At 47.2% G+C, this 15,862-nt stretch overlaps 1 protein-coding gene across 1 annotated transcript in view; it reads left to right on the top strand.

Moving 5' to 3' along the window:
* LOC137535619 (zinc finger protein 420-like) overlaps window positions 1–15,862 on the top strand; it is a 54,724-nt gene that overhangs the window by 13,323 nt on the left and 25,539 nt on the right. Inside the window, exons 2-3 of the mRNA XM_068257478.1 lie at window positions 7,219–7,316; window positions 7,421–8,534. Coding sequence (XP_068113579.1) covers window positions 7,219–7,316; window positions 7,421–8,534 — 1,212 coding nt within the window. The remainder of the gene's footprint in view (window positions 1–7,218; window positions 7,317–7,420; window positions 8,535–15,862) is intronic.

Below are 15,862 nucleotides of genomic sequence, written 5' to 3'. Positions count from 1 at the left end.
TGTACAGGTCCTCTTTATTCCCAGGATTGTCCACCTAGATTCCCCATCATCTGATAATCACATAGAGACAATGTATTCAGTCAGTCAGTGTGTGTGTTTCCTACAGATGGATCCAGTAACAGAAACCCACCAGAGAGATGTACAGGTCCTCTTTATTCCCAGGATTGTCCACCTAGATTCCCCATCATCTGATAATCACATAGAGACAATGTATTCAGTCAGTGTGTGTGTTTCCTACAGATGTATCCAGTAACAGAAACACACCAGAGAGATGTACAGGTCCTCTTTATTCCCAGGATTGTCCACCTAGATCCCCCATCATCTGATAATCACATAGAGACAATGTATTCAGTCAGTGTGTGTGTTTCCTACAGATGTATCCAGTAACAGAAACCCACCAGAGAGATGTACAGGTCCTCTTTATTCCCGGGATTGCCCACCTAGATCCCCCATCATCTGATAATCACATAGAGGCAATGTATTCAGTCAGTGTGTGTGTTTCCTACAGATGTATCCAGTAACAGAAACACACCAGAGATATGTACAGGTCCTCTTTATTCCCAGGATTGCCCACCTAGATCCCCCATCATCTGATAATCACATAGAGACAATGTATTCAGTCAGTGTGTGTGTTTCCTACAGATGTATCCAGTAACAGAAACACACCAGAGATATGTACAGGTCCTCTTTATTCCCAGGATTGCCCACCTAGATCCCCCATCATCTGATAAACACATAGAGACAATGTATTCAGTCAGTGTGTGTGTTTCCTACAGATGTATCCAGTAACAGAAACACACCAGAGATATGTACAGGTCCTCTTTATTCCCAGGATTGCCCACCTAGATCCCCCATCATCTGATAATCACATAGAGACAGTGTATTCAGTCAGTGTGTGTGTTTCCTGCAGATGTATCCAGTAACAGAAACCCACCAGAGAGATGTACAGGTCCTCTTTATTCCCAGGATTGCCCACCTAGATCCCCCATCATCTGATAATCACATAGAGACAATGTATTCAGTCAGTGTGTGTGTTTCCTACAGATGTATCCAGTAACAGGAACCCACCAGAGAGATGTACAGGTCCTCTTTATTCCCAGGATTGTCCACCTAGATTCCCCATCATCTGATAATCACATAGAGACAATGTATTCAGTCAGTCAGTGTGTGTGTTTCCTACAGATGGATCCAGTAACAGAAACCCACCAGAGAGATGTACAGGTCCTCTTTATTCCCAGGATTGTCCACCTAGATTCCCCATCATCTGATAATCACATAGAGACAATGTATTCAGTCAGTGTGTGTGTTTCCTACAGATGTATCCAGTAACAGAAACACACCAGAGAGATGTACAGGTCCTCTTTATTCCCAGGATTGTCCACCTAGATCCCCCATCATCTGATAATCACATAGAGACAATGTATTCAGTCAGTGTGTGTGTTTCCTACAGATGTATCCAGTAACAGAAACCCACCAGAGAGATGTACAGGTCCTCTTTATTCCCGGGATTGCCCACCTAGATCCCCCATCATCTGATAATCACATAGAGGCAATGTATTCAGTCAGTGTGTGTGTTTCCTACAGATGTATCCAGTAACAGAAACACACCAGAGATATGTACAGGTCCTCTTTATTCCCAGGATTGCCCACCTAGATCCCCCATCATCTGATAATCACATAGAGACAATGTATTCAGTCAGTGTGTGTGTTTCCTACAGATGTATCCAGTAACAGAAACACACCAGAGATATGTACAGGTCCTCTTTATTCCCAGGATTGCCCACCTAGATCCCCCATCATCTGATAAACACATAGAGACAATGTATTCAGTCAGTGTGTGTGTTTCCTACAGATGTATCCAGTAACAGAAACCCACCAGAGAGATGTACAGGTCCTCTTTATTCCCGGGATTGCCCACCTAGATCCCCCATCATCTGATAATCACATAGAGACAATGTATTCAGTCAGTGTGTGTGTTTCCTACAGATGTATCCAGTAACAGAAACCCACCAGAGAGATGTACAGGTCCTCTTTATTCCCAGGATTGCCCACCTAGATCCCCCATCATCTGATAATCACATAGAGACAATGTATTCAGTCAGTGTGTGTGTTTCCTACAGATGTCTCCAGTAACAGAAACCCACCAGAGAGATGTACAGGTCCTCTTTATTCCCGGGATTGTCCACCTAGATCCCCATCATCTGATAATCACATAGAGACAATGTATTCAGTCAGTGTGTGTGTTTCCTACAGATGTATCCAGTAACAGAAACCCACCAGAGAGATGTACAGGTCCTCTTTATTCCCAGGATTGCCCACCTAGATCCCCCATCATCTGATAATCACATAGAGACAATGTATTCAGTCAGTGTGTGTGTTTCCTGCAGATGTATCCAGTAACAGAAACCCACCAGAGAGATGTACAGGTCCTCTTTATTCCCAGGATTGCCCACCTAGATCCCCCATCATCTGATAATCACATAGAGACAATGTATTCAGTCAGTGTGTGTGTTTCCTACAGATGTCTCCAGTAACAGAAACCCACCAGAGAGATGTACAGGTCCTCTTTATTCCCAGGATTGTCCACCTAGATCCCCCATCATCTGATAATCACATAGAGACAATGTATTCAGTCAGTGTGTGTGTTTCCTACAGATGTATCCAGTAACAGAAACCCACCAGAGAGATGTACAGGTCCTCTTTATTCCCAGGATTGCCCACCTAGATCCCCCATCATCTGATAATCACATAGAGACAATGTATTCAGTCAGTGTGTGTGTTTCCTACAGATGTATCCAGTAACAGAAACCCACCAGAGAGATGTACAGGTCCTCTTTATTCCTAGGATTGTCCACCTAGATCCCCCATCATCTGATAATCACATAGAGACAATGTATTCAGTCAGTGTGTGTGTTTCCTACAGATGTATCCAGTAACAGAGACCCACCAGAGAGATGTACAGGTCCTCTTTATTCCCAGTATTGTCCACCTAGATCCCCCATCATCTGATAATCACATAGAGACAATGTATTCAGTCAGTGTGTGTGTTTCCTACAGATGTATCCAGTAACAGAAACCCACCAGAGAGATGTACAGGTCCTCTTTATTCCCAGGATTGGCCACCTAGATCCCCCATCATCTGATAATCACATAGAGACAATGTATTCAGTCAGTGTGTGTGTTTCCTACAGATGTATCCAGTAACAGAAACCCACCAGAGAGATGTACAGGTCCTCTTTATTCCTGGGATTGTCCACCTAGATCCCCCATCATCTGATAATCACATAGAGACAATGTATTCAGTCAGTGTGTGTGTTTCCTACAGATGTATTCAGTAACAGAAACCCACCAGAGAGATGTACAGGTCCTCTTTATTCCCAGGATTGGCCACCTAGATCCCCCATCATCTGATAATCACATAGAGACAATGTATTCAGTCAGTGTGTGTGTTTCCTACAGATGTATCCAGTAACAGAAACCCACCAGAGAGATGTACAGGTCCTCTTTATTCCCAGGATTGCCCACCTAGATCCCCCATCATCTGATAATCACATAGAGACAGTGTATTCGGTCAGTGTGTGTGTTTCCTACAGATGTATCCAGTAACAGAAACCCACCAGAGAGATGTACAGGTCCTCTTTATTCCCAGGATTGTCCACCTAGATCCCCCATCATCTGATAATCACATAGAGACAATGTATTCAGTCAGTGTGTGTGTTTCCTACAGATGTATCCAGTAACAGAAACCCACCAGAGAGATGTACAGGTCCTCTTTATTCCCAGGATTGCCCACCTAGATCCCCCATCATCTGATAATCACATAGAGACAATGTATTCAGTCAGTGTGTGTGTTTCCTACAGATGTATCCAGTAACAGAAACCCACCAGAGAGATGTACAGGTCCTCTTTATTCCCAGGATTGCCCACCTAGATCCCCCATCATCTGATAATCACATAGAGACAATGTATTCAGTCAGTGTGTGTGTTTCCTACAGATGTATCCAGTAACAGAAACCCACCAGAGAGATGTACAGGTCCTCTTTATTCCCAGGATTGTCCACCTAGATTCCCCATCATCTGATAATCACATAGAGACAATGTATTCAGTCAGTGTGTGTGTTTCCTACAGATGTATCCAGTAACAGAAACCCACCAGAGAGATGTACAGGTCCTCTTTATTCCCAGGATTGTCCACCTAGATTCCCCATCATCTGATAATCACATAGAGACAATGTATTCAGTCAGTCAGTGTGTGTGTTTCCTACAGATGGATCCAGTAACAGAAACCCACCAGAGAGATGTACAGGTCCTCTTTATTCCCAGGATTGTCCACCTAGATTCCCCATCATCTGATAATCACATAGAGACAATGTATTCAGTCAGTGTGTGTGTTTCCTACAGATGTATCCAGTAACAGAAACACACCAGAGAGATGTACAGGTCCTCTTTATTCCCAGGATTGTCCACCTAGATCCCCCATCATCTGATAATCACATAGAGACAATGTATTCAGTCAGTGTGTGTGTTTCCTACAGATGTATCCAGTAACAGAAACCCACCAGAGAGATGTACAGGTCCTCTTTATTCCCGGGATTGCCCACCTAGATCCCCCATCATCTGATAATCACATAGAGGCAATGTATTCAGTCAGTGTGTGTGTTTCCTACAGATGTATCCAGTAACAGAAACACACCAGAGATATGTACAGGTCCTCTTTATTCCCAGGATTGCCCACCTAGATCCCCCATCATCTGATAATCACATAGAGACAATGTATTCAGTCAGTGTGTGTGTTTCCTACAGATGTATCCAGTAACAGAAACACACCAGAGATATGTACAGGTCCTCTTTATTCCCAGGATTGCCCACCTAGATCCCCCATCATCTGATAAACACATAGAGACAATGTATTCAGTCAGTGTGTGTGTTTCCTACAGATGTATCCAGTAACAGAAACCCACCAGAGAGATGTACAGGTCCTCTTTATTCCCGGGATTGCCCACCTAGATCCCCCATCATCTGATAATCACATAGAGGCAATGTATTCAGTCAGTGTGTGTGTTTCCTACAGATGTATCCAGTAACAGAAACACACCAGAGATATGTACAGGTCCTCTTTATTCCCAGGATTGCCCACCTAGATCCCCCATCATCTGATAATCACATAGAGACAGTGTATTCAGTCAGTGTGTGTGTTTCCTGCAGATGTATCCAGTAACAGAAACCCACCAGAGAGATGTACAGGTCCTCTTTATTCCCAGGATTGCCCACCTAGATCCCCCATCATCTGATAATCACATAGAGACAATGTATTCAGTCAGTGTGTGTGTTTCCTACAGATGTATCCAGTAACAGGAACCCACCAGAGAGATGTACAGGTCCTCTTTATTCCCAGGATTGTCCACCTAGATTCCCCATCATCTGATAATCACATAGAGACAATGTATTCAGTCAGTCAGTGTGTGTGTTTCCTACAGATGGATCCAGTAACAGAAACCCACCAGAGAGATGTACAGGTCCTCTTTATTCCCAGGATTGTCCACCTAGATTCCCCATCATCTGATAATCACATAGAGACAATGTATTCAGTCAGTGTGTGTGTTTCCTACAGATGTATCCAGTAACAGAAACACACCAGAGAGATGTACAGGTCCTCTTTATTCCCAGGATTGTCCACCTAGATCCCCCATCATCTGATAATCACATAGAGACAATGTATTCAGTCAGTGTGTGTGTTTCCTACAGATGTATCCAGTAACAGAAACCCACCAGAGAGATGTACAGGTCCTCTTTATTCCCGGGATTGCCCACCTAGATCCCCCATCATCTGATAATCACATAGAGGCAATGTATTCAGTCAGTGTGTGTGTTTCCTACAGATGTATCCAGTAACAGAAACACACCAGAGATATGTACAGGTCCTCTTTATTCCCAGGATTGCCCACCTAGATCCCCCATCATCTGATAATCACATAGAGACAATGTATTCAGTCAGTGTGTGTGTTTCCTACAGATGTATCCAGTAACAGAAACACACCAGAGATATGTACAGGTCCTCTTTATTCCCAGGATTGCCCACCTAGATCCCCCATCATCTGATAAACACATAGAGACAATGTATTCAGTCAGTGTGTGTGTTTCCTACAGATGTATCCAGTAACAGAAACCCACCAGAGAGATGTACAGGTCCTCTTTATTCCCGGGATTGCCCACCTAGATCCCCCATCATCTGATAATCACATAGAGACAATGTATTCAGTCAGTGTGTGTGTTTCCTACAGATGTATCCAGTAACAGAAACCCACCAGAGAGATGTACAGGTCCTCTTTATTCCCAGGATTGCCCACCTAGATCCCCCATCATCTGATAATCACATAGAGACAATGTATTCAGTCAGTGTGTGTGTTTCCTACAGATGTCTCCAGTAACAGAAACCCACCAGAGAGATGTACAGGTCCTCTTTATTCCCGGGATTGTCCACCTAGATCCCCATCATCTGATAATCACATAGAGACAATGTATTCAGTCAGTGTGTGTGTTTCCTACAGATGTATCCAGTAACAGAAACCCACCAGAGAGATGTACAGGTCCTCTTTATTCCCAGGATTGCCCACCTAGATCCCCCATCATCTGATAATCACATAGAGACAATGTATTCAGTCAGTGTGTGTGTTTCCTGCAGATGTATCCAGTAACAGAAACCCACCAGAGAGATGTACAGGTCCTCTTTATTCCCAGGATTGCCCACCTAGATCCCCCATCATCTGATAATCACATAGAGACAATGTATTCAGTCAGTGTGTGTGTTTCCTACAGATGTCTCCAGTAACAGAAACCCACCAGAGAGATGTACAGGTCCTCTTTATTCCCAGGATTGTCCACCTAGATCCCCCATCATCTGATAATCACATAGAGACAATGTATTCAGTCAGTGTGTGTGTTTCCTACAGATGTATCCAGTAACAGAAACCCACCAGAGAGATGTACAGGTCCTCTTTATTCCCAGGATTGCCCACCTAGATCCCCCATCATCTGATAATCACATAGAGACAATGTATTCAGTCAGTGTGTGTGTTTCCTACAGATGTATCCAGTAACAGAAACCCACCAGAGAGATGTACAGGTCCTCTTTATTCCTAGGATTGTCCACCTAGATCCCCCATCATCTGATAATCACATAGAGACAATGTATTCAGTCAGTGTGTGTGTTTCCTACAGATGTATCCAGTAACAGAAACCCACCAGAGAGATGTACAGGTCCTCTTTATTCCCGGGATTGTCCACAGGAAGATCTCGCCCCCCTCGGCCATTATCAGGTAGGTAGAATTGGGGTCCCCAGAGACTCCAAACTGTATTTTGTATTCTGTATATGCTCCTATATGTCTTCATCATTTTTTCCCCTTTCTTTATGTGCACTTAGGGTGGAGAAGTGATACATGAAAGTGCTGTGGTTAAAGAGGAAGAAGAAGAGACGTATGTGAGGAGTGATCAGCAGTCTATGGAGGAGGGTGACATGATGAGGACATATAAAGAGGAAGAAGAAGAGACGTATGTGAGGAGTGATCAGCAGTCTATGGAGGAGGGAGACATGATGAGGACAAGTAAAGAGGAAGAAGGAGAGATGTATGTGAGGAGTGATCAGCATTCTATGGAGGAGGGAGACATGATGAGGACAAGTAAAGAGGAAGAAGAAGAGACCTATGTGAGAAGTGATCAGCATTCTATGGAGGAGGGAGACATGATGAGGACAAGTAAAGAGGAAGAAGAAGAGACTTATGTGAGGAGTGATCAGCAGTCTATGGAGAAGAGTGACATGATGAGGACATATAAAGAGGAAGAAGAAGAGACGTATGTGAGGAGTGATCAGCAGTCTATGGAGGAGAGTGACATGATGAAAACACGTAAAGAGGAAGAAGAGAAATATGTGAGGAGTGATCAGCAGTCTGTGGAGAAGGGTGAAGTGATGGGGACAAGTAAAGAGGAAGAAAAAGAGATGTATGTGAGGAGTGATCAGCAGTCTATGGAGGAGGGTGACATGATGAGGACATGTAAAGAGGAAGAAGAAGAGACATATGTGAGGAGTGATCAGCAGTCTATGGAGGAGAGTGACATGAGGAGGACATGTAAAGAGGAAGAAGAAGAGACATATGTGAGGAGTGATCAGCAGACTATGGAGGAGGGTGACATGAGGAGGACATGTAAAGAGGAAGAAGAAGAGAAATATGCGAGGAGTGATCAGCTGTCTATGGAGGAGGGTGACATGAGGAGGACATGTAAAGAGGAAGAAGAAGAGACATATGTGAGGAGTGATCAGCAGTCTATGGAGGAGGGTGACATGATGAGGACATGTAAAGAGGAAGAAGAAGAGACGTATGTGAGGAGTGATCAGCAGTCTATGGAGGAGGGTGACATGAGGAGGACAAGTAAAGAGGAAGAAGAAGAGACATATGTGAGGAGTGATCAGCAGTCTATGGAGGAGGGTGACATGATGAGGACAAGTAAAGAGGAGGACAATGTTACAGAGGGCAGAACAGGTGGGTAATCAGCAGTAATTTTAGAATGAATGTGTATGAAGTGTTGCTGACAAGTAGTGATGGTGATAATGGCCAATAAGACCACAGATCGCAATGCCATGTGTGACGCTAGGTGCTATGTGGATCACTACACAATATATGTGGTAATACACATATCAGTTATCTGCAGTTCAGTGGGCTAGACAAAATCAGAGTTGGTAACAGGCTAAGGTCATACACGTAAGATCAGAAGGCTTCGGTACAAAAGGCTGAGACAAAGACTAGGTCGGTAACTGGCTAGGGTCATACACAGATCAGATGGATTCGGTACAATAGGCTGAGACAAAAGCTAGGCCGTTAACAGGCTAAGGTCACACACAAAATATCAGATGGCTTTGGTAGAATAGGCTGAGACAAAAGCTAGGTCGTAAACATGCTAGAGTCATACACAGGAGATCAGATGGCTAAGGTACAAGGGGCTGAGGCAGAAACGAGGTCAAGAATAAGCAAGAGGTCATACACAGTAATTCAGAAAAATAACAAACCGCTCAACTAACGGATAAATATATATTCACAGATTTGCATATATATTTATCAAGAACTAGCTAACGCATGAGAAATACAATTAGCAAGACCCGTAACAACCAGCAAACTGATCGCTATTGTGGGCAAGGACTGAATGAGAGACGGGGATTAAATACCCAAAAAGCCCGCCCAAAGCCGGCCCCCAACCTACAGTAACCAATCAGCACACAGCATCCTGCCTGAATGTCAGCTGACAAAGCTCTCAGCTGATCATTGCCGACGTCGGGGGGCATAAGAGCTGCTCTGAGCTGCACCTGCCTGTTCAGGAATGCAGGGGAGACGCGCATTCCCAGTCACTGCTAGAGATGTTGCGAACCTCCGATTTTCAGTTCGCGAACCTCTGCGGAAGGTTCGGTTCGCGAAAAAGTTTGCAAACTGTGATAGACTTCAATGGGGAGGCAAACCTGGAAAACTAGAAACACTTATGCTGGCCACAAAAGTGATGGAAAAGATGTTTCAAGGGGTCTAACACCTGGAGGGGGGCATGGCAGAATGGGATACATGCCAAAAGTCCCGGGGAAAAAATCTGGATGGGACGCAAAGCAGCGTTATAAAGGCAGAAATCACATTGCATGCTAAATTGCAGGCCTAAAGTGCTTTCAAACATCTTGCATGTGTATACATCAATCAGGTAGTGTAATTAGTGTACTGCTTCACACTGACACACCAAACTCACTGTGTAACGCACCGCAAACAGCTGTCTGTGTAGTGACGGCCGTGCTGGACTGGTGCGCACCATGGTGAGATTGCTCTTCCTCACTCAGTGATGCCAGGTAATTTCTGACTGCCTTATCAACTTTTGATGGTTCTTTCTCTACCATTGTTAAAGCTTACATCTATTTTTTTTACATTACATTTTCTACTTTCTGTTCAGTACCTGTAACGAGAATCTATTATGGAGGGCAAGTCTGCCATTGTGACCAAGGGTAATGGCGGGGGAACCCTTCCTGGTGTGATTCCGGTCCGGAGTTTTAGCCTAACAAACGGTCATCTACCACCACACATCCATTGCAAGGAGGGCAGCAGGCATGCCCGCCCCGAGGTAGTGACCAAAAATAACAATACGGGACTCGAGAGGCCCTGCTGTCTTTGAAATGAATAGACTTTAAATCCTTTAACGGGAATCAGTTATGGAGGGCAAGTCTGCCATTTTCACCACGGGGAATGAAGGTTGTATTCCGGCCCGAAGTGGGAGCCTGCTGAGAACCATGCTGTAGCTGCCCTGACCGTGCTTGCCAGACCAGGCATCTGTGGTCAGATGGACCCTTGAGCCAGCGGAAGACAAACCAAGTCAAAAGCATTTGCCAAGAATGTTTTATGGAGGGCAAGATTGCCATTTTTTTCAATTGTGTGAAACTGTAGATGGTACTATAGTCTCAGTACCATGGTGACTGAACACGGGTAATGGCCGGGGAATCCGGTTTCTATTGCGTTCCGGAGTTGGAGCCTAAGAAACGGCTACCACCACACATACATTGCAAGGAGGGCAGCAGGCATGCCTGCCCCGAGGTAGTGACCAAAAATAACAATACAGGACTCAGGAGGACTTTTGAGGCCCTAGTTGTAATGAATCAACTTTAAATCCTTTAAAGGGAATCCGTTATGGAGGGCAAGTCTGCCATCCCATTCAAGTGCATGTTCTGCACTGACTGCCAGGTATAATACAATGTGCAGTCACAGATGCAGTGAAAGGTATGCAGTGACTGCAAACAGCCGTTTGTGTAGTGACGGCCATGCTGGACTGGTGCGCACCATGACGAGAGTGCAGGTGATGGTGGCTTTACAGCCCATATGGTCGCCCGGCTGATGTAGCTGAATGACAGAACAGTGACTGTCCAGCTGATCAAATTTGGTCTGACCACAATGAAACAACGATCTTATTCTCTTTGGTGTGCCACCCCCACCCGAGACACTCATATAGCCGGCGGTCATTGCTTCATTGTGATACGCAAGCCCCTTCACCGCGGCAAGGTAATGATCATGAAGGGGGATGGGCACATGTACATGCCTTTTTTTTTGTTGCAGCCGCCCGCAGTGCAGCCAGAAAAATTAGGCAGGCATGTACATGCACCAGAAAAATTAGTATAGCGGCCGCTGCTTAAAAATTCTGGAATCCGCCTCGAGTCTTGGACCCTGTTGGTGGTGGCGGAGAAGGCAAGCGGCCTGCAGGCAGAGATGCTGTGTGTGGGGGGACTGACTTAGTCTTCGGTCGTGCAATATCCCTCAGGGATCCATGCCTCATTCATTTTGATAAAGGTGAGGTACTGAACACTGTCGTGACTTAGACGACTTCTCTTCTCAGTAACTATGCCTCCAGCTGCACTGAAGGTCCTTTCTGACAGGACGCTTGCGGCAGGGCAAGAGAGAAGTTGTATGGCAAACTGGGACAGCTCTGGCCACAGGTCAAGCCTGCGCACCCTGTAGACCAAGGGTTCATTGTCGCTGCTCGCAGTCGCAGTGTGTACATCCACAGTTAAGGCCAGGTAGTCGGCTACTTGCCGGCCCAGACGTTGGTGGAGAGTGGATCCGGAAGGGCTACGGCGAGGTGTTGGACTAAAGAACGTCCGCATGTCCGACATCACCCTGAGATCGCTGGAGCGTCCTGTCCTTGCCTGCGTGGACTTGGGAGGAGGAGGATTACTGCCAGTGGTACCTTTATTGCGTTGTACTGTCATATCACCCTTAAAAGCATTGTACAGCATCATTGACAGCTTGTTCTACAAGTACTGCATCCTTTCCGCCTTGTGTTGAGTTGGTAACAGATCCGCCACTTTCTGCCTATACCGAGGGTCTAGTAGCGTGGCCACCCAGTACAGGCCATTCCCCTTGAGTTTTTTTGATACGGGGGTCCCTCAACAGGCTGGACAACATGAAAGAGGCCATCTGCACAAAGTTGGATCCAGACGTACTCTCCATCTCCTCTTGCTCTTCCTCAGTGACGTCACACAACTTCTCTTCCTCCCCCAAGCCACGAACAATACCACGGGAACGTGGAGCAGCAGAAGCCCCCTATGACAGCTGCCGTGGTTGTTCTTCTGCCGCCGCCTCTTCCTCCTCCACAGAAACACCTTCCTCATCCGAGTCTGACTCCTCTCCTTCCCCACACGACTCCTCCTCTTCCTCCTTCACCCCCAGGTGTCGAGGAAACATCTGGTTCGGATAAAAATCGTTCCCACGACTCCTCCTGCTGTAACTGTTCCTGTTCACGCACCTCCACAGCTTCATCCACCACTTGACGCACGGCACGCTCCAGGAAGTAAGCGTAGGGGATCAAGTCGCTGATGGTGCCTTCAGCGCGACTCACCCTGGTTGGTCACCTCCTCAAACGGCTTCATGGTCCTGCATGCATTTCGCATCAGTGTCCAGTGGTTGGGCCCCAACATCCCCATCTTCCCAGATTATGTCCTTCTACTGTAATTATACAAGTACTGGGTGACGGCTTTCTCCTGGTCTAGCAGGCAAGAGAACATGAGCAGCGTCGAATTCCAGAGAGTCTGGCTATCGCAAATTAGGCGTCTCACCGGCAAGTTGTTTCTCCGCTGAATGTCTGCAAAGCTTGCCATGGCCGTGTAAGACCGCCTGAAATGCTCACGCAACTCCCTGGCCTGCTTCAGGACGTCCTCTAAGCCTGGGTACTTTGAGACAAATCTTTGCACGACCAGATTCAGCACATGTGCCATGCAGGGTACATGTGTCAGCTTTCCCAAATTCAACGCGGAAATGAGATTGCTGCCGTTGTCACACACCACGTTGCCGATCTCCAGCTGGTGCGGTGTCAGCCATTGCTCCACCTCTTTGTTAAGAGCAGCCAGGAGAGCTGGTCCAGTGTGATTCTCCGCTTTGAGGCAAGACATGTCTAAAATGGCGTGACACTGTCGTACCTGGCATGCAGCATAGGCTCTGGGGAGATGGGGCTGTGTAGCTGGAGAGGAGATGGCAGCACCAGTAGAGTTGAACTGCCACTCAGCCAAGGAGGAGGAGGATGACAGCAAAGTGGATGTAGCAGGAGGAGAAGGAAAGGAGGTGGCAGGAGGCCTGCCTGCAAGCCGTGGAGGTGTGACAAGTTGGTCCGCTGCGCAGCCACGCACTCCCTGCTTGCTGCCATCGGTCACCAGGTTGACCCAATGGGCTGTGTATGTAAATTAGCGGCCCTGCCCGTGCTTGGCAGACCAGGCATCCGTGGTCAGGTGGACCCTTGACCCAACGCTCTTCACAAGAGATGACACCACTTGCCTCTCAACTGCACGGTACAGTTTGGGTATGGCCTTTTGTGAAAAATAATTGCAGCCTGGTATCTTCCTCTGCGGTGTCCCAATGGCCACAAATTTACGGAAAGCCTCTGACTCCACCAGCTTGTATGGTAATAGCTGGCGAGCTAATAGTTCCGCCACGCCAGCTGTCAGACACCGGGCAAGAGGGTGACTGGCAGAAATGGGCTTCTTCCGCTCAAAGACTTCCTTCACGGACACCTGGCTACTGCTGTGGGCAGAGGAGCAGGACCCGCTCAAGGGCACAGGCAGTGTGGAGGAGGGTGGCTGTGAAGGTGCAAGGGAGAAAGCGTATGAAGACGATGCACCTGAAGGAGGAAGAGGAGAAGGAGGGTGGCTTGTCTTTAGGGTGCTGCTTTTCCTCAGGTGTTCTTACCATTGCTGTTTGTGCCTTTTCTCCAGGTGCCTTCGTAAGGCACTTGTCCCTACGTGAGTGTTGGCCTTTCCACGGCTCATTTTTTGGAGGCAGAGAGAACAGATGGCTTTGCTCCGATCTGAGGTACACACGTTAAAAAATGTCCAAACCGCTGAGCCCCCCTGGGGAGATGGCACTACGGTGGCATCAGCAGCTGACCTTGAAGGGCATGTTGGCTGCCTGTTCATAGCTGGCGATACATGGCGCCGGACACTGCCCCCAGCTGTTTCTGAGGACAAGCTCCCTCTGCTTCTTTCATGGACTCTTCTCCTCCTACTCCTCTCTGACTCCTCCTCTGAACTGTCCCCCTGGTCATCTCCTCTATTGGGAACATACGTGACATCCGTATAATCATCATCATAAACCTCCTGCCCAGCTTTGCTTTCTTCAGACAACTCCACAACTGCACCAACTTCAGGTGGTTCACCATGCCCCTCCTTACACGTTACGTCCATACTATCGCCACCTAACTCAGACGTATCAGGTGGGGTAACTTGCTTAGCGCCTTCATCTTATTGTAGCTGTATTGGCTGTGAATCAGTGATTTCCACTTCAAATAACTGCTGCGAAGTGTCAAATGCAGTGGATGTGGTGCTTGTTGTAGCGCTGGTGGCTGGGGGAGATGAGGTGTTCTGTGTTAAATACTCAACCACGTCCTCACAATTTTGTGATGGCACGTGCCTTCTTCTGAGCACTGTACTTTGGGCCAGGTCCGCACGAAATCACAGCAACACCACCTCGCACACACCTGCCGGTGCCAGGTGGCCTTCCTCTGGGTCTGCCTCCACCTCTTCCTCTACCTGGTTTGTCCATTTTGTCCATCTCGGGGTGACGCTAGGTATATGCAGTGAGGTGGGTTCACTCAACTCAAAGGTAGGTAGATTGTAATGGATTGCGGAGACACCGCCGCGCGGTCTGACAGTGAGGCGGCTGGTTCCACGTTCAGACCGGCGGTTTCTCCGCAGCAGCATGCGTCTGGTTTGTCTGAGCCTAGTAGTGCACACAGATGGAGAGCTACGCGTGCGCGTGTGCGCTAACAGGCAAGCCCTTTATGCCAGTAGGAGAGGGATCAGCTGATCAGGACGGGACGATCGGCTGATCCCAGCGCAGTAGGTGATTGGCTGAATGGGACTGGGCGGAGCTGAGGAGCGCTCTGCTATATATACATCTTGCCTGTCAGTTGCTGGTTGTCTGCCGTTGCGAATGCTTATGTGTTAGCACTCAGACCATAGTCAGATCTCATAGTGTGTTAGAACCAGGTGCACCTGGGAATTCACACTTAGCCAGATTACTGTGTTATTACTGTGTTATACCTTAGACAAGTTCCAGTGTGTTGAGACCACGGACCTCACACCCAAGCTTAGGGATACTGTGTCATTACTGTGTTATACCTTAGACCAGTTCCAGGGTGTTGAGACCACGGACCTCACACCCAAGCTTAGGGATACTGTGTTATTACTGTATTATACTTTAGACCAGTTCCAGGGTGTTGAGACCACGGACTTCACACCCAAGATTAGGGATACTGTGTCATTGCTGTGTTATTCTTTAGACCAGTTCCTGGGTGTTGAGACCACGGACCTCACACTCTAGACTAGGCCTCTGCTTGATATCTGTTATGGCCTATTGCTCTCTTGACCCTTCTCCTGCTCTCTGATTCGGTACCTACGCATATCTGATTACCTGTTGCCAACCCTGCCTGTCCCTGGTTACCGAATCAGCTTTCTGTCTCTGTACCTTATCTGCTCGTGTGTTGCCGACCCGGCCTGGCCGACCCTTCTACCTGTGACACCCCCACGGTGGGGTGTCCAGTAGCTGCAGGGACTCCCTGTCCCTCAGAGGGACCTCTCTGTAATCCAGTCAGGGACTCTATCTCATAGGAGTCCTTTAACTGCAGTAGAGTCTGACTCCCAGCAGTTCAGGGAATCACTGGCTCTCTGGTTATCTCCAACCCTGACTAGGAGATACTCATTATATGGTCTAGGGTCACCTGCTCCTCAGGTGGTCCAGGCTCATATACTGTTGCACCAAACACTTACACTTTATCAGGTGTCCAGAGGTTAGTTATACTTGTATTATTG

Source organism: Hyperolius riggenbachi, chromosome 10, assembly GCF_040937935.1.
Source record: "Hyperolius riggenbachi isolate aHypRig1 chromosome 10, aHypRig1.pri, whole genome shotgun sequence".
NCBI classification, from domain to species: Eukaryota; Metazoa; Chordata; class Amphibia; order Anura; family Hyperoliidae; genus Hyperolius; species Hyperolius riggenbachi.
The sequence above is the reverse complement of the archived record's forward strand: the minus strand, read 5'-3'. Positions and strand labels throughout refer to the sequence as shown.